This window comes from Sander lucioperca, chromosome 9 (genome assembly GCF_008315115.2).
Source record: "Sander lucioperca isolate FBNREF2018 chromosome 9, SLUC_FBN_1.2, whole genome shotgun sequence".
In the NCBI taxonomy this organism is placed as follows: Eukaryota; Metazoa; Chordata; class Actinopteri; order Perciformes; family Percidae; genus Sander; species Sander lucioperca.
Genome location: NC_050181.1, coordinates 38256934 through 38282699, shown reverse-complemented (window position 1 = coordinate 38282699; position 25766 = coordinate 38256934). Strand labels below are relative to the sequence as shown.

Genomic DNA, 25766 nt, shown 5'->3' with positions numbered 1-25766 from the left:
GCCACACATAGCGTTATGCATTTAGGCCAAAAACTTCAATTTTGGTCTCATCTGACCAGAGCACCTTCCTCCACATGTTTGCTGTGTCCCCCACATGGCTTGTGGCAAACTGCAAACGTGACTGCTTTGTTTCAACAATGGCTTTCTTCTTGCCACTATTCCATAAAGGACCGATTTGTGGAGTGCACAACTAATAGTTGTCCTGTGGACAGATTCTCCCACCTGAACTGTGGATCTCTGCAGCTCCTCCAGAGTTACCATGGGCCTCTTGGCTGCTTCTCTGATCAATGCTCTCCTTGCCCGGCCTGTCAGTTTAGGTGGACGGCCATGTCTTGGTAGGTTTACAGTTGTGCCATACTCTTTCCATTTTCGGATGATGGATTGAACAGTGCTCCGTAAAATGTTCAAAGCTTGGGATATTTTTTTATAACTTAACCCTGCTTTAAACTTCTCCACAACTTTATCTCTGACCTGTCTCATATGTTCCTTGGGCTACATGATGCTGTTTGTTCACTAATGTTCTCTAACAAACCTCTGAAGCCTTCACAGAACAGCTGTATTTATACTAAGATTAGCTCACACACAGGTGGACTCTATCTACTAATTAGGTGACTTCTGAAGGCAATTGGTTGCACTGGATTTTATTTAGGGGTATAAGAGTAAAGGGGGCTGAATACTTTTGCACGCCACCCTTTTCAGTTTTTTATTTGTAAAAAAAAATTGAAAACCATCAATCAAGTATCATTTTCCTTTCACTTCACAATAATGCACCGCTTTGTGTTGGTCTATCACATAAAATCCCAATGAAATACATTTACATTTGTGGTTGTAATGTGACAAAATGTGGAAAAGTTCAAGGGGTATGAATACTTTTGCAAGCCTCTGTACACATGTACATACAAGTAATAGCCCGCCCTGCGTGTTATTTGTTGAGGAAACATGAGATGAGTCTCGGGTCCTGTGCGTTCTGCTGCTTAAATTTAGACCAGAGAGAGAGAGAGAGAGAGAGCGAGCGCCAGGCATGCAGACAGGAAGGCTGGTGACTGGAGGGGGGGCACATTGATAAAGTAGAAATCATTTATTTTTAATTCTCCACTGAGATCTAATTACCGCCTATTTTTAAGACTTGGGGGGAAAAAAAGGTGTGTGATTTTTCAGATGGCTCTTCTTTCGTTCCATGATTGTCTGCTGGTGTAACGTGGTAGTTTGTTGAACTTGAACTTTGATGTTGACAAAAGTCACCACAAGCTCTATTTAGTAACTGTTCTGGAGCTTTTGACGTTTTCACATGGGCAGTTTTGTGGTGGGATTGTTTTATACTGGTTCCAAAGTCAAGAATGCACTTTTAATCTCAATCTGTTGTGCTCTAAACAATAGAATAATAAAAAAACAAACATTTTCAAATGTTCTTTTTGTGTCTTTTATACTTCGATCTAACTAAAAATCATGTGTGACATTACCGCACTCCTTTTGACTTTGACACGACTGACTGAAGCAATCGTATATTCTCCTGTTACGTAAAAATACACACTGCACATATTGAAATGTATCGCTATCAGACAGTGATGGTCTCAATCTCACCCACTCTGGCTATGATGTGGTTTCCATGGTGACAATTGGGTGCAATGCCCTGACTACCTGAACAAGAGGGTTAAAAACAGCCTGGCACCTATTTCAATATCGACAAAGGTGGTGCAGAACAGTTCCACTGCAGCAATGGGACATAAAAACATTTGATGGATGGAAGTTGGGTATGTCCCTGCACATGGAGAGAGTTATTTTGAGTGAGTTATTTTCCCCCCTCTTTTTCCTCAGTTGGACTTAGTTTAGTCCTGCATATTTTTCTGTCAATAACTGAGTATATTGAAATGTAGCAGCAGTTTTTATTTTGGTACATTTGGTTTTCAGCTCCCTTTGTCGGGCTGATTGACCTGCGATGGCAGAGCCTGACAGTGAGATTTGACTTGACTGGACTTAAGTTATATAACCACAGAGCAGGGCGTGGGCCTAATGCAGAGGTTTACTAATCATTCTCTCTTCAACACAAACCTTTTCGTCTTATGTGCAATTTTTTTGTTTCTTCAGCTGATTGACCTGAGTCATCCAGGTATCTGAAGCTATGACTTAATATAGAGTTGTGTGTGTGTGTGTGTGTGTGTGTGTGTGTGTGTGTGGCAGAGCCAAAATTTTCCCTCCTGCTGCTAATTGTCCTCCATGCTCTGTTGCCCAAGGGCAGCAACAACACTAATCTACTGCATGCTCAATGCCTTTCTCTCGGTTTTTCTGTCTCTTTTTCACTCTCTCAGTCACTCTTCTCACCACTCCACCACCCTGCCCTCTCTGTCTGCATCGATTGGCTCTGATGCTTTGATGTGTGGGTGTTTTGTGAGGGCACATGCAATTCAAAAGGTTTACTGCTTGCTTTAACCAAACATCTCTGGGTTTGATCTGCCTCATTGTGCTCTTGTTGAAACTGAATCACGACACAGAACTACTGCCTGTTTAAACCCAATTGAACTGCCTGCTATTCTGGTTTCTTACAACCAAGGTCCTGTTTTTGTAGTTTTGTTTTGTACTAACAAAGTTATTTTCAGAGATCTGGGAATGCAGCAATGTTAACTAGAATTATTGCCAACCAGTGAAGTTGCAGTTTACATCCATGTCTGTGCAGACTCGTTTAATATGTAGTGAAGACTACAGGCATATAAAGTGTATAATATATCATGTAAAAGGTATTAGGTGTATTTTCCTGTGAGATAGACTGGCGGACAACCCAAAAATATAATGCTATTACCGGCAAGTAGGCATAATAAAAACTAATCCCATGGGGCAAAAGAAATGAGCGTTCAGACGATTGTAGGTTTTAAACACCCCACTGGGTTGGTCAAACTTATTTGGAATATGAAACAAAGGCAAATGTAAAAATTATGAATCTGCGAGACACAAACTAAAGACTTGTGGCAAACTAATTTCCCTTGAAAATAGGACTGGTTATATACATTCGGAGTATTCATGAAAATAAAACTTACATTATTATACTTTATTTTAGGCCTGTCAATCGATTAAAAAAATTAATCTAATTAATTACAGACTCTGTGATTAATTAATCGAAATTAATCGCATACATAATTAACGGTGCCTGAACCGATACTTTTTAAGAAAGTAAAAAAAGAAAAGAAAACAAAGGGTACTAAACAACAGTTGGTGACATTAAAGAACAGCTTGTTTATTGTTAAGGCCATATGGTCAAAATTAAATGATTTAATAATAATGTATAACAATAACAATAACTTATTTCACTAGTAAATTGCTGTTGAACGACAAAAACAACCACCAGGACATTTACAATAACTTCAAATGCACCATGAAGCTGTAGTTTACCAGTTTCATTGAACGACGGCAGCTCGGCAGCTGCAGATTGTTACATCCCGCTGTTGAGTCACAGTCCTCTACCGTAAAACACAGTCAAACTTTACACTCTTCAGCGTTAGCTGTCAGCATTTTAACCGTGGTTAATCCAGCTACTAGCTAGCGGTAGGCTAACGTTAGCTGCTGTCGAGTATAGTGTTAACTAGCTAGCGGTAGGCTAATGTTAGCTGCTGTCGAGTATAGTGCTAACTAGCGTCACATGCAGTGGTGTTTGTGTTGCCTGTATCATCTTCAGAGCACCAGAGAGAAGAGCAGACATATCAGTGGCACCAGATTTCGGTAGCCAGGGTTGGCAGGAAGAAGATTTTTACAAGTAAATGTTCCCGTTAATGATTGAATGATGAATGGTGGCTAGAACGGCTCCGGGTCAAACGTCAATATGGAATGGATTAATCTGCGTTAATCTGCATTATTTTTTCTCAGATTAATTAATCGAAATTAACGCGTTATTTTGACAGCCCTATTATTAATAATTGTAAAATTTCACAAAGCCAATACCTGCAGTGATCAGGTGGCAGTCTACATGCTAGCAGATTAGCTCGCTAGCAGCGCTAATGCTAGCTTAGCTGCATTGGTCATTATGAGACCTTCACTTTGCAGGTTTTAACAGTTGGTCTCCCTCATCTTTACAAACCAGCTTCCTGGATCAACTTTAAACTAGCTCATTCAGTTTATTATTATTATTATTATTATTATTATTACCAGCATTCTAAGGTTGCTTGCTTTTAATTTTAACTCCAAACAAAGTGGTTTAGATCAATGGTCACCAACTTTATAAATCTGAGGTGATTAGGGAGAGAATGAAAAACCCTTCTTTTTTTGGGGGGGCATTTTAGGCCTTTAATTTCGCAGGACAGATGAAGACATGTAAGGGGAGAGTGAAAGGAAATGACATGCAGCAAAGGGCCGCAGGTCGGAGTCGAACCCGCGGCCACTGTGTCGAGGAGTAAACCTCTATATATGTGCGCCTGCACTACCAACTGAGCTAACCCGGCCACAAACCCATTTCTTGTACACAAATGTATGTTCACTTGTATGACTTTTCTCTAATAATTCCCTTTTCCTTGTTAAATACTACATACTTTAGGTTTACCCTTTCAGGTAGCCAAAAAATATGCAAATTTGAGATGGAAAAATAACTGCTGTAGAGATTTCGCTGCTTACTTAAGTACAACTTTATTGTAACAGATAAGAATAATGGAAGTAAGACCAAGCTGTAACCTACAGCCGGTGTAGCCAGGTGCTACAGACCAGCATAGATGGGATGGAGGGAATCAGCAGTTATTCTTGTCAGTGGAAACCAATCTGCAGTAGATTTAGTGAGAACTAAGAGAAAGCGCTGTATATCTGCCCATCTCCCTTGGGGCAGCATAATGGCATAATATACGGTATGGCAGGCTTATGTAACCAGAGGAGGAATATTAATGGACGTCCACTCGGGATCGGACAAAAGTGGAATCAGATCAAAGCTCTTTGTCCTCATTGCACACGCTCAGTTTGAACCTGTGCTGAGCGTTGCTGTGAGCTGTGTGTGTTTGTGTCTGTGAGAGATAACAGTACAATGGCACTTAGCATTTACGGTCTGCTTTAACATTTTGTTTGTCGTCCACATATCTATCATGCTTGTATTTCTATCCAGTCTTTTCAGTGACTGGGGAGGCATCTACAGCATGTCTGTGTTGGCCCAGTATGGCCTGTACTCCCAGCCCTTCTGCCAGGTCGGGACATAGAAGCCACCAGGGTTACATCTACAGCTCCAGCATACAGTCTACTCACCTCTGACCCTGGCATTTGCAAAATGATAGCTCATTAGTTGTTGCCTGAGATGTTTCAGTCAGACATCCCGCATTAGAATTTAAAATTCTGAAGTTACATTATCTTTGAAATATTGGTGACATTTTTTTGACTTTGTAGTTGAAGCCAAAGCCTGATACAGATGGGTGACAAATTAAAGGACAGATCTGAATAAATAAATTGTGAGTCATTACGTACAGTATGCAGATGCTAGTTTATTCTTCTTAGCTCCAACTAAATTTGCAAAGCAGTGTAAACACCAAACGGCATTCTTGAGATTCGTGTTCAGTGATGTCTGCCTGATACAGAGTTGCTCTCCAGAGATTGATAATGTGGTGGTGAAATTTGTTTTGATTACAATAGGGCCAATTTTCTTTTTTTTAAAGAATATAATATGCTGAGTTTAGTTGTAATGAATCAATATGTCATCCAATGCAATAGTCTTGTTTGTGGACAGCAGTGGAACACAGAGGCACTTTGGCAACACATACAATACCTGTCTGTAGGATAAATTGTTGCTGGTTTTGATCTCTTTAAGGGAGTTTTTTACCTCCACGCCGGCGTCAGTTTTCGGGCTGTATGTCCATCCGTCCCATTCTCGTGAATGCGATACTTTGGTGGTCAAACCATAACTCAAGAATTCCTTTGCTACTTATGACAAAGATTTCATACACATGTCTAACAGGATAAAATGAAGAAGTCATGACAACCAAAAGATCAAAGGTCAATCTCGCTGTGACACCATAATGCAAAAACGCTTTTCTGGCCATTTTTCAATACCATAACTCAGGAACAGAAGGGGAGATTGTGACCATATTTCACATTTGGTCGGATACTAAAATTGCTGACATTTATCATGGGTGCTCACCTTGAAACTGTGGTGATTGTACAGATCTTCTGTGCTGCCGGGTTTAAGATGTGTGTGAAGCATCCATGTTTAAAAATAAAACCAGAATTGTGACTTTAAATTAAAAAGTCAGAATTCTTAGATTGAAGTCAGAATTCAGAATTCTCTGACTCTGATGTTCCTATTGTTTGTCATCTTCCATTGACTTTAAACTCAGAATTGTGACTTTAATCTCAGAACTCAAATACATATTTCACATGTGGCCTTAATCCTCTTCCGTAGTTAAGCCTATTGTCTCTCAAATGTCTAGACATATTTTGGTTTAGGAATATCCTTAAGGATTCTTGAGCATAAGAAGATTTGAAAAATTGTAAAATACAATACAAATACAAATCAACTTGCAAAATGTATAACACAAGGGCGAGTAATGCTGCAGCATTATTGGTAGTAGGCCTTGAATGAATTAATTACTTTTAAGCTAACATGTACACAGTCACACTCATGACAGGAAGAGGCGTGGAGCAGAGCTTAAATAATTCAGTATTTGCCCAAAATATGTCGGCCCGGTTCCGGCCTTCCATTCACATTACTGTGAAAGGTGTAATTTTCCAGGACCGCAGACAGCCGCACACGCACACAGGCGACATCCACAACAACAACAACATGATCAATAGCACTATGTGTTCATTCAGTGCAATGCTGATGTTATCAGGACAGTCAATAATCTCTCTGATGGGAATGTGGTTGGTTAAACTGATGACGCTTTGTTGATGTTCTGTTATTAGAGTGAAGTGCAATCCAGATATAAGGATCAGTGTTAAGGCATTGTTGTCAGAACACGTACCTATTTATAGATGCATCCTGATACTGTACATGTTTTTTTTCCAAACGACAAACAAATTAGAGTGACTATCTGTCATATGTGTAGAGTGATTTCCAGGAAAATTCTCATAAGGAAATTAATTTCTATTGATGCTGTGCAGTTTTGTGTACAACCAGTGGAAGAGGCGGGGGGGGGGATATCAACTGACACCATTTTCTGACTGACACTGTTGGCAAATAGTGTAGTACAGTATTTATTTTCTTCACCTGACAGATTCACCTAATTTCACACATCTGTGGATGTAATGAACTAGTGATTTCTAGCCAGGGTACTTGCACCTCAGGGTTTTTTTTTTTTTTTTTTTTTCTGCAGTTACCAGCGGTTACTTGGAATGATTGTGGAGTCGCTCAGCTAATGTTAAAAAAAACTGAAATTGTGATTTGCTACAACAACAAAAAGATATAGCCACATATTTATGTTTAGAAAGATAGAATAACAAATGGCTGCAATGCTGATCTTTAGTAAGTTTATTGTCACAGAGACATATTACCTATAGGTACAGTATGTTAGTTTGACTGAAGTTTTCCATCGACCTGAATCGCTTAACACCTTCATACCATTTTTTTGTTTGATTGAGAGTATGTGGAAACTAGCGAGCAAAAAGCCAACAAAACGTCATAGAAAAATGGTTAAAATGTCCAGTTTCTGCCATTGTGTGTGGGTACGGTGGGCAAAACTTCACCACAGAACAGTTGATTTTTGTGCATGATATAGGTTTTTATGGCGAGAGTGTACAGGCCTGCTATAGGCTGTGTGTGAGAGCTACTGTATGAGAACACTGCACATGTAGACTTTGATAGATGACCATGTGGCCAGTTGTGGCTCCCCAGGGGTCTGTGGTTTAATACATTCACTAGTATAGGCCTGCATGGAGCTATTTAACAGCTTAACGGATGGATGACTGTTCCTTACCCGCTCTTTAATTAAGGATCAGTATTTACTGTCCCTGAGGTCATGGCTACCGAGTCCAAAAGCTGCAAATATATATATATATATATTTAAGACTTTTGCTTTCCAATGCTACATGTACAGTATGTTCTGTTGTTTCTCAATAAAAAAAAGGTATGCTACTCACAGTCACTGTGCTGAGGTGATGTGCTCTGTGTTGTTTTTTTTCTCCTTGACTTTTATTCACAGAACTAACTTTGATGTTCCAATTGTTTGTCATCTTCTATTGAATTGTTAATAAAAAAGAAATATCTTGGGACAAAAGCCATACCAAAGAATCACATTAACATGTTCTTTCACCATTTATTAATTCACCAAATACAGTGAAAATGGCATCATAATATACAATGACTCATTCTTAGAATGTCATGACATTTTTGCTGCTTTTTTGCTTCATAAAACGATGTTTCATTGTTGAAAATATTAAGGTTTCATGCACAACAAACCATATCCAGTTTCTTTAAAATAATGGTACAAAATAAACAAAATTAAAAAAAAAAAACTGTAATGTCCAAAATCGGTCAAATAACAACGTGTTATTTGAGGATACTCGTAAACAGTGCAATATACTCTAAAACTGCCATTTTCTAACAAATTCATCAACGAAGCTCAAGTCACAGTATACGATTTCTTAATAATAGTTTAACATTGATGTGTGCAAAAACCCCAGACACATTCAGTTAGTCTTTAAAAAACGCCCGACCTCTGATATAGAATGAAACCAGTCCACCAAAATCTTACGTAGCTTCGCCTCCATGAAGCCTCGTCTCATTCTGTATATCCTCTCTGAAGTAGAAATATTTTTGTTGATGAATTGTAAGACGATAGACTAGCATATCATTTAAATAACAAAGATTTAGATATAAAAATACAAATATGACTTTTGTTAAAAAGAAGCGTGCCAAGGTAAGAGAAGTGGCACCTGCGTTGGCACCGGAGTGAAAGTTCATGCAAAGAGATGGAGAAAAAAACGTATAGAGGACAAAACACGAATGATTGCAAAATTGAAATAACCAAATAATGGAAATATAATTTTTTCCCATCAATTTCATGACTATTATTTTAAACATTTACTATAATCTCCACAACTGTGCTGGCCTCTGTAGATATCTGAGCATTTGAAAATGCAAAAAAAAAATTTAAAAAAAGAAGAAATAGAGAGGGGGAAAAAAGACATGTGCAGGTGTAAATCAGCCACATGAAGGTGCCAAGCTGCACCTTTAACCCCACTGATGGGTAATGCAAGAAGAAGAAGAAGAAGAAGAATGTGGCCTGTGGTTCAGGTTTAATCTGTGGCCTAATGCTCTTTAAGGGCCAAAAACAAACAGGGCTTCTACTACAGAACATATTAACATTGCACCATCCTCGGATATATATGTTTTACATACAATGGGTCTCCTCTATTCAGCAGACTCAAGAGTTTGGTTGGTCTGTTTTTTGAAAAAGCGTTAGCAGCAACAGGAATGCATTGGACCAGTGCTGAAAGGACAGCTCCCTTGAATGCACCGTCGCTGACTGAATCAACAAAGCGAAGCCTAAAGGAAGGGGAAGGGGGGGCATCTGAGAGCTTAGCCTACCTACTGTACTGTACAACTTATTGAAATAGTGCTGGGATTTAGCTTCAGCCTCCAGTTGCAGTATGGTGTTGCTTACAGCGCTGTTGGAAAGGAACAAGAGATGGTCGTGAAGTAATGACAAGTTCATCCATCATTAAAGTCAGCAGAGGTTGAGATACAGAGCGGTGTCCGCCATCTCAACATCTTGCTGCGCAACAGTAGTTACAATCGGGATTCGTTTGGAGAATTGCCAGCAATCCCATGATAAATCTTGGTCTTTTCCAGAGTCTCTCTCTCTCCACTTCTTTCTTCATCACTTTCTTCCACATTTCTCTTCCATTAGCCTTCTCCATTTCCCCTCTTCGTTGCCTTTTTTTTTCGTTGCCTTTCGTCAGTCACCCCAGCTTCGCTTCGTGCCGTCGTTTCTCTCCTGCAATCCTCGAACATGCACAGCCGACAAGTGCTTCAAATCGGTCATCAAAATGAAAAAGTCCGCAAGGCGTCGGTCACGTTTAAACGCCGGGTGAAGACTTGTCTGTCATCCCCTTCAGGACCTCGTCTATTCGGTCATCCTCGATGACCACTGTGGAGAGACAAGCGGAGAGGGTGTTTACTGAGACCGGGACAGCAGGGCATTTCTATAGCCTAATATCCCAGTCAAATAGTGAGTTCATTGTGTTTTATTATAAGGTCAATTGATTCTTATGTATGGCCTATAGTAGAAGGGGAAATTGCGCACTAAATAAAGCTTTTGCAAGTGAGAGAAAATGTGACTGTAGTGCGGGTTGCAGGTGAATAAATTAATAAATTAAAGCACTATTGCAAATCCCCGACCTCGAGTACGCGCACTCATTCCCGGTAATGGCGACGAGCCAGGCTTTTCATCCTTACGGTTTAAACCTATTGTTTGGTTTGGATTGGTACAGCATGGGGTGTGTCCTTACATGGAGAACATGTCTCGTGAATGTATGTAAACAATTGAAATGTCGTCGTCGACAGCAAGACTCGTGTAATAAAGAAGTATCCTATCCTGTGGTGCATTTTCAAATATCAAAAATTGTGTATAATATTCTAGAAACATCACTATAAATGAAAAGATATTATATGAATAACAATGTGTAGAGCATCACAACAAACTCACTATAGTTCCCAAAATATTTAGCACATTTTCTATCACGTAAATCATTCTGCCCAATGTATCAGTTATTGTGACAACATGCCAAGTTCTTTATTTAACCATCCTTTACCTCGCTTGGCTCGGCCGATCTGTCCCAGCTTTGGGGGTCTTTTCGCCTGCGACGCAGCGAAAAAGGCGCTTGAGTCCTGCAGTCCGCAACTAAAGGACATCTGGCTGACCTCGCTGTCCGCCCCGTAGCCGCTCATTTTCCCCTCGTTGTATGGCAGCACCTCGGACATGGTGGCACGACGGAGAAGGATCACCAGCGTAGATTAAAAAGTAGATAAAAGTCTTCCTCAGTGGCTTTATATGCGCAATAAAGCCGTAGATCCCCTTTTTTGTGTGTGTGTGTGTGCAAGCTGCAGCGGTTGGTGTGTTGCTCCTGCTGGGATCCTTTAGGGGCCACCAGCGTCTCAGGTCCGGGTGTTGTTGGGGTCTCTCTGTGCTCTCTGGATGTGTTGCAGCTGCAGGGAGAGACGGCGTGTGAGCGAGAGAGAGGCGGAGAGTGTTGTGTTCGCCTGTGTTGCTGGCTGATGTCTGGTGAGGGAAGTGGGAGATCCCGGGATCATAAAGGAAACCCAGGCAGAACGGTGAAGTCATCCATCCGGGTTTGAAGCGCGCGCGCGTGTGTGTGTGTGTGTGTGTGTGTGTGTGTGTGTGTGTGTGTGTGTGTGTGTGTGTGTGTGTGTGTGTGTTGGGGGAGGGGGGGGGAGTGGTAGAGGAGCAAGAGTGACATCAACAGGCGAGAGATGAAATTACACAAGTGAAGGCCCCATACTGAGGCAGGTTTCAGGCTTGGCTGTTCTTTACGATTTCTAAGGAAAATGCACCATTATGTAGAAACGTGGTGTGTATGGTAAAATAAATGGATACCTCAGAGTTATATTTCCGATTGTAGCGTACAAAATAGCCCCATTATCATTTTCTTTCCAAGATATACCATAGGACTATAAAGTCAAGTCATAAACAGACTCTCAGGCTATTTCTTTGCATGGTACTGGTGTAAGTACGAAGTACATTTACCCAATACTGTACAATTTTCAGGTACTTGTACTAGAGTATTTCTATTTTATGTAACTTTATACTTGTTTTTTTAATATTGTACTTTTTACTTATCGTACAGCTACTTTACAGATTAAGGTTTTACAGACTAAACGTGATGATCTTATAAAATATGTACTTCTTCCACCATTGATAGTAGTACAGCATACAGACATGTGTAGGCTCAAACAGAATCAGAGACAAGGACACCAGTTACTGTCTATTTTATAAGATAAGATAACAAAATGTTAAAAAAATAAGATACGGTCAAATGTATGCAGGAAAGATAAAATAATACTTCATTAATCTCACACAGGAAAATTAAAGGGGTGCTCCACTCTACTGATTATGCACATAATGTACAGTAGAGGTCAGTTTACTAATGTTGAGTATGTAGTTGTATATAATGTCCTCTGTGGGTCTGGAGGAGCGTTCCAAAGTAAATTAACCCTGATGATGTCATTGTCTCAGTTTGGTTTTAGAAACTACAAAGTTGGCTGCATTATGGGAAACGTAAGATTTAGGCTTTTTAACTAAAACTTTTTAGCACCTTCCGAGTCTCCCAAACATTATGAAAGTGAAATACTAAATGACTGGAGTGGCCCTTCAAAGTGTCACAGCAGCGAAAGAACATGCAAGGACAGATGCATAATTGTATTGATAAGAGAAGTAACCCTCAAAAAATAGAGACATTAAAATACAATAGATCGATAGATTTTGATTATTTATTATACACAATAAGAAGCATGAAAAATAAACTTCCTAGATTTTACATTATGACACTAGAAAATAGAGAAATACTGTATATAATATGGTCCTGGTTGTGTCAGCAGAACATATGTGAATATCTCATTTCAGCACCATGGACAGAGCCAGTATAATTTATACATTAGCTGCACTTGAAATTACGTCATTCTTCCCTGCGTTAGTTTTGTTGCAGCCTGTGTTACATCCCTGCTCACAGCATATGGTGTCTCATAAAAATCTAAAACAATGAGCTGAGTGAAAGCCTATTTTTGGACCGAACCTGTTTTAACAACTCGGGCCAGCTGACCTGTCTATAAACATGTAATAACCTTGCCATTGAAGCAGTGTCCCTCTGCTTTAGCAGCAAGTCTGCATGGCTGACTGGTGAAAGCGACCAGCTGACAGTTTTTGAGATCAGTGCTGTTGGAAATGCTTTTGGATTTCCTGCGGTGATAAGATGCTGGGCGGACGCAGAGTCAAAGCGAAAGCCTGCTGGCTGGCTTCCCACAGAAACATGGCCCATACAACCCTCTGTAAAACACATTACTGAGTCTCGAGAGCCTTTCTGTGAACCACTAGTTTACTAGGAAGACAAGCATGTTGGCTGCATGTTTTATTTGGAGGCAGGTTGACCCAAAATGTTTGTTTCCATGCATGGAAAAAGCAGTCACAGAACTATTTCCAATTCAGATTTTTCTCTCATGGATCCACACTCAATGTATAAAGCTATATAATGCAATAGAGATCGTTAAATCTGCCTTTCTATCCAAATTTAATTCCCCAGGGCTTTTCACTCACAAAGCTCCTCCTGCCCAATAAACTGGAGCCTCTAGCTGTCAACAAGCGCAGCAGTTGATTCATGCAGTCGTTTCACATGACGTCATCAGTCAGCGACACAGTTGGAGGCTGTGGGGAAAAATCTGACCTGCTGCCCTACATGGTACCAGGTGCTGCTTCATGTTTACTATTTAGGAAAAAAAAATAAGCATGTGTTATACCAACTGGATGCCACTCTTTCTTACCCCTTCCCCTAACAATACAACGCCTCATACATAATGTTAAACCCAGTCCGCTTAAGTGCAAGGACTCCTCATTTTGTTGCCTCTGTTTAGTTCAATTGATCTCTCTCAGTCCACATGCTGTGATTTCTCCTTCTCTGTCCCATTCTTTCTCTTTCTCCATCTCTGCCTCTTTAGCAGGCAGCAGTTCTTAATGATCAGGCTCACTCAATCAGTCACATCATCTCTGACAAGGGCCCCCACCCTTAAGAAGAGTGTGTCTGTGTGTGTGTGTGTGTGTGTGTGTGTGTGCTCTCGAAGCACTGCCTCCAATTATAAATTAATCACTATGCTGAGTCACTCACCTTCTCCCCTCGAGCAGACCAGGCTCTGCTGAACTTAACACACACACACACACACACACACACACACACACACACACACACACACACACACATCGTGTAGGCTATACGCACTAGCTTAGGAAAAACCCAATAACAAGCGTAGAGCTAAACGTCAGGATCAATCCCCCTGAGTATTAGCTCTTAGGGTGTGTGTGTGTGTGTGTATGTGTGTGTGTCTGTGTGTGTGTGTGTCTGTGTGTGTGTGTGTGTGTGTGTGTGTGTGTGTGTATGTATTTCAGGAAAACTAAAAATGTAAGTGAGAGGGCAAAGAGAAAGAGGAGAGACACACACCATATGCAGTCATGGACTAAATAAAAGTACCGTGTAGGCCTATTATTTGCTCTCCATATCATGAACATGATGTTGTTTGTTCTCTTTCGCATAAACATCCTCCAATGGATTATGGAAACATTTGCAGAGCTCCTACCCTTGGACCAGTGAGCACACAGCTGAGATAGAAATGATCACAGCTGTAGTCTGCAGACCAGCGGGATCGCTGTACAGCCCGCCTCCCGCACCTCTGTCACAGGGGACGCCAAAGCTGGGATCATAGGTTGGTCAAAGTGTTCCGTGTTCTTTAATTAAAACTTGTCACCAAGTTCTGTTCTAAGAATCAAGTTCCTACATTTCTTAATTTGTTGTATTTGGAAGTGTAAGGACTGTTAAAGGATAGCTTTTACTCAAATACTGTATTTACAATGTTAAGGTAGCCTAGTTCTTTACTTTATATATTACTTTATACCTATACTTTACTACATTTTGGAGAGAATATTGTACATATTACCACTATTTTTCATACAAAACAATGATCAGTTTATAAAATGTAATGCATTGTTACAGTTTAAACTACACACATGTATCTGAAGCAGTTAATATTAGCTTCACCTTGATGAGCCACAACATTAAAAATCTGCTTACATGTTAATGCACAATAATAATTATCCAATAACATCATGATATAACGCTGACAGGCCATACTGCATAATGAGTACCTTTTACTTGACAATATGTCTGGATCTCTACTTAAGTGTCATTGCTGCTTTATCTTAAGTAAAGGATCTAAATCTGTGTCCATGTGTCCTAGATTTTATAGGTGTGAAGTGTAGGCTATTAAAAAAGAATGGAATAGAGTTGAAATACATCTTCTACCTTCTACCTACAATTTGGATGGGTTCCCTTTCTTCCGTTAGATTTACAGTACTGCTGTATTCAGAACCCTAGGTTGGGTGAATGAGCTCTGTAAAAACACTGCACCCTGCTCAAACTGAAGGGCCAAACAGATTTATTTTAATATCTAAGCAGGGTGTATTTCCGTATGATACCATCCATGTCTGCCTCTCCTCAGCGCTGGGTTTGTTGATGAGAGGAGAAGCACTGCAGTCACACTACTGTCACAAAGTAGGTCACTTATCCCACGTTTCACTGCATGCCCAAAGCAGATGGGTGACAGCGGTAATTGGCATCAGGGACTATAGCACGCTGGGATGGCTCTCTCTCCTGAGATGCCGCATCTCTACCTTTCCTCCTGCTGTCTGTCGAGTGTCTGCTAATGCCAAAGTTACAAAAGCCCCCTCCACTCCGCCGCTCCCTGTCAGGAGCACAAGCACAAAGGTCATGGTGTGTCAGAATTTCAAAGATTTATCAAAACTTTTTGTGCAGATCTGGAGCTATGCCATTTTCATTTTACACTCTATATCTGCTGTAGTTTGTCTGGGCTTACTGACGTAAGGCTTACTGAAGAAATAAATAAAGTACAATGAAATAAATTATAATATAACAATAAAAACAAAACAGGATAATACTACATTTGTACATTTTGTACCACAAAAAAATCAATTACTATTACTAAAACCATTGCTCCGTCTGACTACATAATTTGAGACAAAACTACAGATTCTACAACCATACTAGCAGCTCTATGAGGCTGTACAGTACTGTTAAATGCTAACACTAGTATGCTAACATGCTCACAATTACATGGTAAAGATGCTCATGTTTAGCATGTATGTTTACCATGTTCACCACTTTAGTTTAGCTTTTTAGCATGCACTTGATAATTAACACTAAACACGACTCAAATTTGACAATATAAAAATATGATAATTACTAGCCAATCTAATGCTGCCATTAAATCAATAAATACGATTTTACTGAAATTAACCACCTCTGCCTGCACCCTCATCACCACTAATCAGGGTCTACACCCATGAAGCACAGCCAATTAGAGAATAATCATATCATCTAAATTGTTTGTCAGCTTTCAGAATGGATTAAACAGGGTATCACAGTGCACATTAATTGCATGTGACTTAGAAACTGTCTACTGGAGCCAATGTCCTCCTTCACTGTCAGCCAGTACAGTGTGTATCTCACTACCTCAAGTGAAGAAAGATGGACACCTAGTGGTAGAGGCACCAATTTTTTTTATCATAATTCAGATCTACTGAAATAGGCTTAAATTAAGCCTAAAGTAATTGTGGCAATGGACAAAGACAGTGAAGGAAAAAACAATTACTTATATTTCAGAGCTTTTATCTCTATATGAACTGTGCATAAATTAGTTTTTTTCCCCATTGCACTCACTTTCTCCAAATGCCCATGTAAAATTATCTCTTGTGTCTTTTTACTCTCTCAATTATTAGTTAAACATATCAAATGCCCCCATGCCCTAAGAGGTCTGTGAGTGCTACAGTAATAGTCTGTTCCTCGAGAGCCACAGCTGCTGTTCTGCTGAGAGAGCTCATGAAGAATTTGTCAAAGTGAACCCTTGTGACAGCAGAGGAAGATTTATGACATCCGGTGTCCCCCACCTGCTCCTTTTTCACGCCCACTCAGGCCTTATGCCCCACTCTTCACCTTGCACCACCTCCCACACCTATTAGTTTTTCCCTTTCTGTGCTAAAGATTTCATCTATCCACCCTTCTCCATATCTCCTCACTGCTTGCTAGAGATGACACAAATAGTAAGCTTGATGACTAACTACACCCAAGTCTTTTCAGACCCCAGGTGCTGTCAACAAGGATTTGTGCCTATGGAAAAATAAGATCAATCATGAATTCATATCATCTTGAAAGTCCTGTGAAACGTGTATCTATTCAGACCTGAACTCCATTCCTAATGTTTTAAGAGGAGCAGCAGCCATTTGATGTAACAGCTGCAGTTCAGATGTCTGTGGATCATTAAGAGATGCTAAACCTTTGAATCATATAAGATCTGTACATACAGACCGATCATACCGCAGTATTTCATGATAGCCCCAACCAAATCTGTATTCTAACGTTTGAAGTTGTATTACCGCTCCATTTCTAAAAACAAAGTGGGTGATGTGAGTACAGCTATACATGACAAAATTGGTTCAAAGAGTGATGCTTTATTGTTTTGTTTCAACTATCCAACATTTCACACTCTCACCTGTTTTTAGTACATTAATAACTCGTTAATGAATCACTTCGTCTTGGCAATAAATGTATCTTTGCTTCAATAACTTCCTGTGACTCAAATATGTAACTGAAAGACGTTGAAATCTTCTGACCAGACTTAAGTTATTCAGATACACAGTTTAATCACACTAAGACAGTAGCAGCAATATAAATTACCATAAGGCACAGAACTAACAGGTAGGAAAATAAACATCTCTGTACACCTTTTTCTAATTACTTCATCTCCCTGTATTTCTTAAATACAATTACAGATAAAATACCTCACTGAAACTCTGTAGTGAACAAAGTGTTTGCACATTATCCTTACAATTCACATTATTTTATACATACAGTATGTTCTTGAAAGAAAATCTTTATTCTTTACAGCAGTAAGATTGCAGACTGGGTGGACCAAGCACCAGGATGCTACAGCCCAGGCGGATGAAAGCGACCAAAGTAAAAAGCCGGAATGGCCGGTGGTAGAGGCCAGTCTTTCTGGCTGTCCCATGCAGGGCTGTCCGCCTGACGACATCCCCTGCCTGTCCAGCTAGAGTGACAGAAGGCGGGGTCAGCAAAAACTCAACCTGCACCAAGTACCAGGAAGGTAACGTCAGAGGGCTTGAACTGTTTTCTATAGACCCAATCCATGGATGTATAATAATAAAAGAATCGCAATGTTTGTTTACAATACCTGCATCTACAGTATTCCATAGAATGACCAATCAGGGACGAGGAACAATTGGATGTTACTCATCTCATTCACCTAAAACGCATGTTTGATGCTTTCATATGTCAACACTAAACAAACAGTCAGTCTGACCGGCGGTGAGATGTTGCTGTTCGTGACGTTAGATTTGGTTTATCAAAGATGCTAGCAAAGCAACACAGTACAGAAAATAAACACATCAGAAACGTCAAACCTCCGTGTTTTACAATATATATCTTTAAATGTTACAGTTACGGTTGAAAATGACAACAGAAATAAACAAGTTTGCCGATTTCGCCTAAAAATTCAAATCAGCAGCCAGTTGTCTACTTGGAAGTGATTGATGTGTTTGCGCGACGTCACAGTGATTAGGTCTATAGAGACTGAGGGTGAGGACACTGGTTCTGACATGATGCAGAAATTGAGAAACCCTTCTATGTGTATGTAAAAGTTAAACGAGGAAAGGGCTACTGTAAAAATGGTAGTAGACAAAGGAGCAGCAGTATCTGTCGTATCAGAAAAAGCTGTACTGTAGGTTTGAGAAGGTTAAGTGAATGCCTACAAATTGTCTGTTGAAAAACCTACAGTAATCACTTAGACTGCAGGGGGAGAATTTCTCTAGACCTTTGAGGTGTAACGCTGGTACAGTTTGTATGGCGTTGAAGCCCCACAGGGGCCTTAGACGTGGTAGAGAGGCACCACTCTGCTGATATCCTGTCTGCATATAGGGCATCGGCGGTGTGGAAGAGCCTGGTAGCAGCTGTGGCAGCAGCACACATGCCCACAGTCTAACAGAAAAACACAGAAAAAAAGGGGAAAATTTGTAAAAATGTATCATTAAGATCCATTTCTGTTAATATTTGCCCTTGTGGTTTGCAAAAAAATGTTTATATTTTGTCAAAAGAAAATTAATAATTAATTAATAAAATCAATCATCCAATCATTTGTCACATGAAATCATATAAAATACAATTCCAGTGAAATGTTATCCTGTCAGTTCCTACATGCATTAAAACAGTAATAACAATAAATGTATATGTTTATGATGTTATAATTATAGAGCTATAGAAGTTAACATTAGTTTCTCATCTAAAAACTGACTTTGAGCATTTCCTCGGTCTCCAGTTGCCCTTTAAGCTTCTCCCCACTGAGGTATTGTCCTATGATGTCACCCAAGCCGTAGTTGACCTGGTGGAACTTCTCATGGGTAGTCTCCATGTGCACTCCAGAGGCCTGCAGAGGGCACAGGACTTTGACTGCGGTCTCATTTGATCCCACTAACACAAAGGGCACTGCATTCACTCTTTGGTGCAAGACTCGTTCACTGTCCGTCCTGCAACAGGTAAAGGGAGGAACAACGGGTCTTTTTAGTCCACAGATATGATGACAAAGACAAAATATCATATACGGTATATTGAAACTTTGGGGTTCGCCTCATTGTTTTATGTATACATAAATATACAAAACACCTGAGAAAACTAGTGACATAATTGAATATTTTTCACATTGAATAATCTCACACTGGGCTAACAGAAAGCCTGCATTACAAACTGCTTTGTGGAAGTTTGAAAGTTGAAGTCTGAAAGGGTCTAAAGCCCAGTCAGCCTATTCTACTTTAGTTCATGTAACTCTTATTTATTTATATCTGTTACTTTCTATACTTATCTGTATTTATCTCTAATGTTTCTGTTATACTGCTACAACAACCGATTCCCCCCTGCTGGGAATCAATAATGGTATATCTTATCTTATCATAATGCTACACTGTATTATTGTCTTGATAGAGTTCTCACCAAGTGCGTGAAAGCCCATTCCACACCAGCCTGTGTTCTCTCAACATGAATTTCTGCAACACCCCGACAAAGTCTTTTTGGAAGGGACTTGTCAGAGGCTCGCCTACTGGGTGCACAGCACCTACAGTATATATACACACGATAGAAAATGACATACCCATTTTTTAGTGAAAAAAAAATAACATGCTTTCAGATCTTGCCTGTATCAGACACAGTGAGATGCTGTTTACCTTCAATGACAGCATACTGTAGACACGCTCCTGGAGTAACTTTCAAAATGTCTTTGAGTTTTCCATCTATGGTGAAGTGTGGAGCATCCTGACAACACGAGACACAGACTGTTTGTATATGCTGTATACATACAGTAGTACTGCAGACAGCCTTCAGGTTTTACAATACTGCACAGTGCACAGCATACTGTAACTGTCACCTAAGGGTTCACAAGATGGGAAAGAAAAAGAAAAAAAAAGTGTTTCTGCCACATAAAATCCAGCTTATTTATGTTACTGTTCTCCAGCTTTTGCTTTTTCCTTCTGAACTTTTGCATGGTCTACTTCTTCAGTCCTCTAAAAAAATAATAGAAACACTCATGTAACTTGTGACAAGGGGTTGCAAGTAGACACTGCTTCAGTCACAAGCCCAATAGTTTGAAAACAACTGGACTAAAAGATTGGCCTCTGCTGTAAACACACGTAAAGAGGATTTCCAGCAGTATGTGAAAGCTGAAGATTGTTTACATGGTTGCATAACTAATCCTGCTCCTTTCAATGGCTTAGACAGCATTAAAAAAAAAAAAAAGAAAACAGAAAATGAGAAATTCCAAAATATAACAATGTAAAGTTATGTCATATTATGTTACTTGCACATGAATCTCAACTAACATCCAGTTTATCTAGTGTTGTCCGGCTCTTCCTATAGAGATAGTAGCAGATGCCTGAGAGGGTAAGGCTGGCCCCAAGACACACTGCCTCTGTCATCTTCACAGGAAATCCATCCATTCTCTCTGAGTCTCCTGTCACTGCAGACCTGCACAAACACATGATATGTAACAAGGTCAACAAATCAACTGTCGTGTTTTCTTTATATCAATAATGACAAAACAAGTGCATTTTGCTGTGCCTATTTAAAAAAAAAAGCGTCATCTCAGTGCTGTATAATTCTACTAAACTGACAGCACTTTATTGTGCTTTCAGAGTTTTGTACATTGTGTATGTTGTGTATGGAGTGGGTAAGCTGCAGATGAAGTTGTCTGCCGGTCATTTGTTTTTTATGAAAAATCGGATGCTTAGTTTTGCGACTCGAATGTACGTTGGATAATGTAATGATTATTCTGGCTTTGTTAATATCGCCATACAAAATGTGTAACAATATACTGAAAGCCAATTTTCTATCCTGTCAGCGTGCCACATAACCTATTTCAGTGAGATTATTTTCTTTAAAATATGAGTTAGCTAACGTTGGAAGTTAGCTGCTAGCCAGCTAACGTTGTTTAGGCAGCAGGGGAACCAGCAGTGACCTCTAAACGTTTTTCTTTAACAACATTAGCGTTAGCTAACTTTGTGAACAACTATAATTAATGTATACAAATATATATGTCTTAATTGTCAAGTACGATTAATAATAAATCTGTTTTTTTTACCTGTCAGAGAAAAGAATGCTCTCAAGTTGACATACTCGGTTGTTGAACAGTGTTGTCCACGTGACGTGGTGATGAAAACATTGCGTGATGACGTACAACGGCGCACGACATTGTCGGCCTCTTTCCGCTCTGTCAGTATACACGCAGCAAAGATGGCAGGAGGTGTGCGGAAAAAGTCTCCTGGTTCCCCGTCCCCACTGTGGGGGAAACTTCACACACTGTGGCAGGACAAACATTTGGTCCTGTTCAAGACGGAATACACGTTACTGGTCGTTTCAGTTTTGTGGTTCCTGGAGATCGGGATCAATGTGTGGGTCATACAGAAAGTAGCATGTAAGTAGCTGCGCGGCTAGTTAGCATGCTATGGTGCTTTGCCATTTTTTGAACGTATCTGAACGCTAAGTAGCTAGCATTAGCTAGCATACTAACTTACACTGCCACCTGTCAAAGGGAATTTGCTGCCCTTGCATGGCCATATACAATCGTCTGTTCTCTTCTAATGTTACATGACATGTCATTATTTTCAGCAACTGCTGGCTAAAACTTTATGCAGCTAAAGTTATGATTTTTACTGACAATACTCTCAACTTGTAGAGGCATGATGATAACGTGAACTGCCCACTGATAACGCAACTTATATTCCAAACATTAACTTTAGTATGTCATCCATGTTATTTTGACAAATCTACTTCTTTGTCTGATGTAAGGCTGTGGCAGTTGCCATTAAAAATAATGCAATCATCAATTAATGTTTCTGTTAGTTTTCTGATTGATCAATAAAGTGTTTATTCTATAAAATGACAGAAAATAGTGAAACATGCCCATCAACATCTTCCAAAGCCGAGTTGAGGTCTTCAGTTTTCTTTGTTTGTCTTACCAACCGTCCAAAAGCCTTAAGATATGGGTTTTTGGTTGTTGTGTCAAATAATCATAGGACACAACTTTAGACACAGAGAAGTTGTGATGGGAATTTGTTTTAGTTTTAATAATGTATAACATTAGACAAAGACGTTATTTACATTATTATCAGTTGAAACATTACATATATAATAGGATATACAAAGATAACCTTCCCCATCAATCATGATCACTAATTTATGCTCTTTATTGCAGACACTGAGATAGACTGGAAAGCTTACATGGATGAAGTAGAGGGAGTCATCAATGGTACCTACGACTACACCGAGCTTAAAGGAGACACCGGCCCCTTGGTGTGAGTTTTTTAAAAGGTTTTTGGTGATGTAGGTCTCTCCATCCTGTAGTTAGATGTAGTTTTCAGTGCAGGATGAATTAGCACCTTGTTGTTGCAGGTACCCGGCTGGCTTTGTCTACATCTTTACAGCTCTCTACTACATCACCAGCCGTGGGGTGAACATCCGTCTGGCCCAGTACCTTTTTGCTGTTTTTTACCTCATCACGCTGCTGCTCGTCTTCAGGATTTACAACCGCACTAAGAAGGTCAGTCTGTGTGACAAAAGCCTATGTTACTATGTGGCATTATAAAATGTAATAATAATAATTTCCCTTGACATAATTATATTTGTTTATTTCTTCTAATTTCTCCAGGTTCCTCCCTATGTGTTCTTCTTTGTGTGCTGTGCTTCTTATCGGATCCACTCCATCTTTGTGTTGCGTCTCTTTAATGATCCAGTGGCCATGATGCTGCTGTTTGCAGCTGTCAACCTCTTCATGGATGGATACTGGACTCTGGGCTGCGGCCTTTACAGGCAAGAATAGACTCCTTAACAGCAAAATGCAGATTTTCATCTGGCTTTTCATGTAATGGAGAAATATGTATTGTGTCATATGTATATTTGTAAAGTTACACCATATCAGTTTTTTTGCCATGCGTTACATGATGAAATTACAACTCAATCTTCCTCTCTTTCTGACAGTTTAGCAGTGTCTGTGAAAATGAATGTGCTCCTTTTTGCTCCGGGACTACTTTTCCTCCTCCTGTCTGAGTTTGGTCTAATCAGGACAATCCCCAAACTTTCTCTGTGTGCGGGCATACAGGTAAAATATTCCTTATAACATAAAACCAGGCACAGTTTTACTGGCATACTCACATATTTTTTCAATGTTGTCCAGTATTGCCAAGCATCGTGTCTAAATGATTCTGTCTTGATATTGCAGCTTTTGATGGGTCTGCCTTTCCTCCTGGAGAATCCCATGGGTTATATAAGCCGGGCGTTTGATCTTGGCCGCCAGTTTATGTTTAAGTGGACGGTCAACTGGCGCTTCCTGCCAGAATGGTTCTTCTTGAATCGGTACTTCCACTTACTCCTGCTGGCTGCCCACCTGCTCACCCTGCTGCTCTTTGCTCTCCGCCGTTGGAAGAGGTGAGACAGACTTTGGCTGTGCCAAGGTTACTGTTGGCATTATAGTTTGACATGAGCTGGAATAAAACAGGGGTTAAAGTCGTGCCAGCTTTTTTGTTCAACGAAACGGCAGGCGTTGGCTCAGTCAGTAGTTGAACTCATCTATATATTCCAGATATTAGAAGAAGCATGAGTATGAATAAGTAACTATTTTCTCTCTTACCAGGCCAGGAGAAAGCATCTTTGAACTCCTCAAAGAGCCAAGCAAGAGGAAAACCCCTGCTCAGAAAAACACTGTTGATCATATCCTTTTGTTCCATTTGAATCTACTCCTATCTGCAGAATACTGTTCCTTAAAGGACGAATTAGTATTGTCGGGAACACGATGACTTTTACTGCTAGGTGTCAAATATAAATTGGCTAAACACGTAAATGAATGATGTTCCTAGTATTCACCAGCTTTTGTGTCAAACCTTAACAGAATATCACAGATGGTGCTGATTCTCTTCACCTCTAACTTCATTGGCATGTGCTTCAGTCGTTCGTTGCACTACCAGTTCTACGTCTGGTACTTCCACACGCTGCCTTACCTGCTCTGGAGTGGAGGAGTCAAGAAGCTGGCCCACCTGCTCAGGTAAGAGGGAGTCTAAATACTAAACTATAAGTTATTTTATTGATTAGTTTCGTAAGTCTGACATTTATTTCATTTGTAAAGAAGTACATGACATGTATTTTTTGCATTTTCTGCTTTCGGCCTGTTTTGTTGGAAACAGATATGATGTAGTCGCCGTCAGCGGTACCGTATAAATAGAACATTTTTAGGTGATTCATTGGTAAAAATAAATAAATCAAAAATATCCATTCTAGGGGAAAGAATTGATTTTTAAAAAAAACGTCGCAAAAAAAAATCATGACACATACGGCTCCGCTCCCCCCTCACCCCTAGAAAATAGGGTGTAGGTTAAAAAAAAAAACCGAAATGACCCTTTAAGGCTATTTTTTCTCCTTGTGTTCAGGGTCCTGATCCTGGGTCTGGTCGAGCTTTCATGGAACACCTACCCTTCTACTAACAGCAGCTCAGCCGCCCTCCACGTCTGTCACCTCATCATCCTCCTGTGTCTGTGGCTGGCTCCACCGCTGCCTTCAGCCCCAGCAGAAACACAAGAACACACAACCGTCAAGGACAAAAGCCAGTGAGCCACAGCATGATTGAACCGGACGTTGTATTTTAGTCTAATCAGCTGCCGAACAGCCTCCATCACCCACCTCTCTTTGATCCTCACAACACCGGTGCAGAGGGAGGTCACTGGGATAGACTTGTTTTTTATGAGTGAATACAAGGAGCCATTTAATGCTTCTCATCTCAGCTCACTGCTAAAAGTGAAGGAAGCTAACGTGTGTGGGTGGAGTCTGCAGACAGATACCTACATGATGAAGTAGTCCCTTGCAGTTGAAGCGATAAAAAGAGAAAGAAAATATGGATTCTCAGGTTTCATTTTCAGATACAGTACATGATAGGAAGAGTAGCATGCTAGATGAAATTGTGAATATTATGCTGTTTTGAGAGCATTTGTTACATAGGCTATATTTCTCTATCTGCCCATATTTCAACTGGCCTAATCATTTACCCTTGCTTGATATTCTGATATTTTCAAAAACTAATTTAGTGGTGCACAAATTATCTTGTACATTGTGTTAAGAAGGCAGAATATTAAGGAATATCATTAATATGATACAGAACTTGGAACGCAGCACCAAAAGCTTTAAATAATTGCATATCTTTTAATACTCTGCGGTATTTCCACTTGTACAGTAGGTGCATTATTCTCCAATACAAAGCCAAAAATCTTTTCCAGTAGTTAGTATAATTCTACACAAATGTGTAAAACGAAGCTGCGGACAATCATGGCTATTTTTCTGATTTGTTACATAATTCATTCATCTTCTATTGTGAGTGGCTCACTATACTCATAAGCACATAAGTAATGTGAAAAGTTTGCAGTAGACTGAGACAGCAAAAGTGTTCATTTTATATTAAACAGAGATGCCACTTTGATGTTTTT

At 39.9% G+C, this 25766-nt stretch overlaps 3 protein-coding genes and 1 long non-coding RNA gene across 4 annotated transcripts; 1 reads left to right on the top strand and 3 right to left on the bottom strand.

Annotated features, from left to right (window-relative positions):
* Positions 1–7405: 7405 nt before the first annotated feature.
* On the bottom strand, positions 7406–11218 carry camk2n1a (calcium/calmodulin-dependent protein kinase II inhibitor 1a). The gene is made up of 2 exons (XM_031281264.2): positions 10705–11218; positions 7406–10040 (listed from the first exon to the last, which is right to left on the bottom strand). Exons 1-2 carry the CDS (start codon positions 10871–10873, stop codon positions 9970–9972), a joined length of 240 nt encoding a protein of 79 aa, XP_031137124.1. The 5' UTR covers positions 10874–11218; the 3' UTR covers positions 7406–9969.
* A 5957-nt stretch (positions 11219–17175) lies between these two features.
* On the bottom strand, positions 17176–18744 carry LOC118495884. The gene is made up of 2 exons (XR_004898324.1): positions 18575–18744; positions 17176–18543 (listed from the first exon to the last, which is right to left on the bottom strand). It is a non-coding gene; the product is annotated as an uncharacterized LOC118495884 (long non-coding RNA).
* A 271-nt stretch (positions 18745–19015) lies between these two features.
* Positions 19016–21508, bottom strand: mul1a (mitochondrial E3 ubiquitin protein ligase 1a). Its single transcript, XM_031281163.2, is given in 6 exon segments — positions 19016–19283; positions 19744–19864; positions 19974–20061; positions 20625–20769; positions 21383–21406; positions 21408–21508. Coding segments are annotated over 6 exon segments (708 nt in total). The 5' UTR covers positions 21494–21508; the 3' UTR covers positions 19016–19039.
* Positions 21439–25757, top strand: alg3 (ALG3 alpha-1,3- mannosyltransferase). Its single transcript, XM_031281162.1, has 9 exons — positions 21439–21715; positions 22496–22595; positions 22693–22840; positions 22949–23109; positions 23278–23398; positions 23519–23724; positions 23930–24006; positions 24193–24337; positions 24720–25757. Exons 1-9 carry the CDS (start codon positions 21454–21456, stop codon positions 24898–24900), a joined length of 1401 nt encoding a protein of 466 aa, XP_031137022.1. The 5' UTR covers positions 21439–21453; the 3' UTR covers positions 24901–25757.
* The last annotated feature ends 9 nt before the right edge of the window (positions 25758–25766 follow it).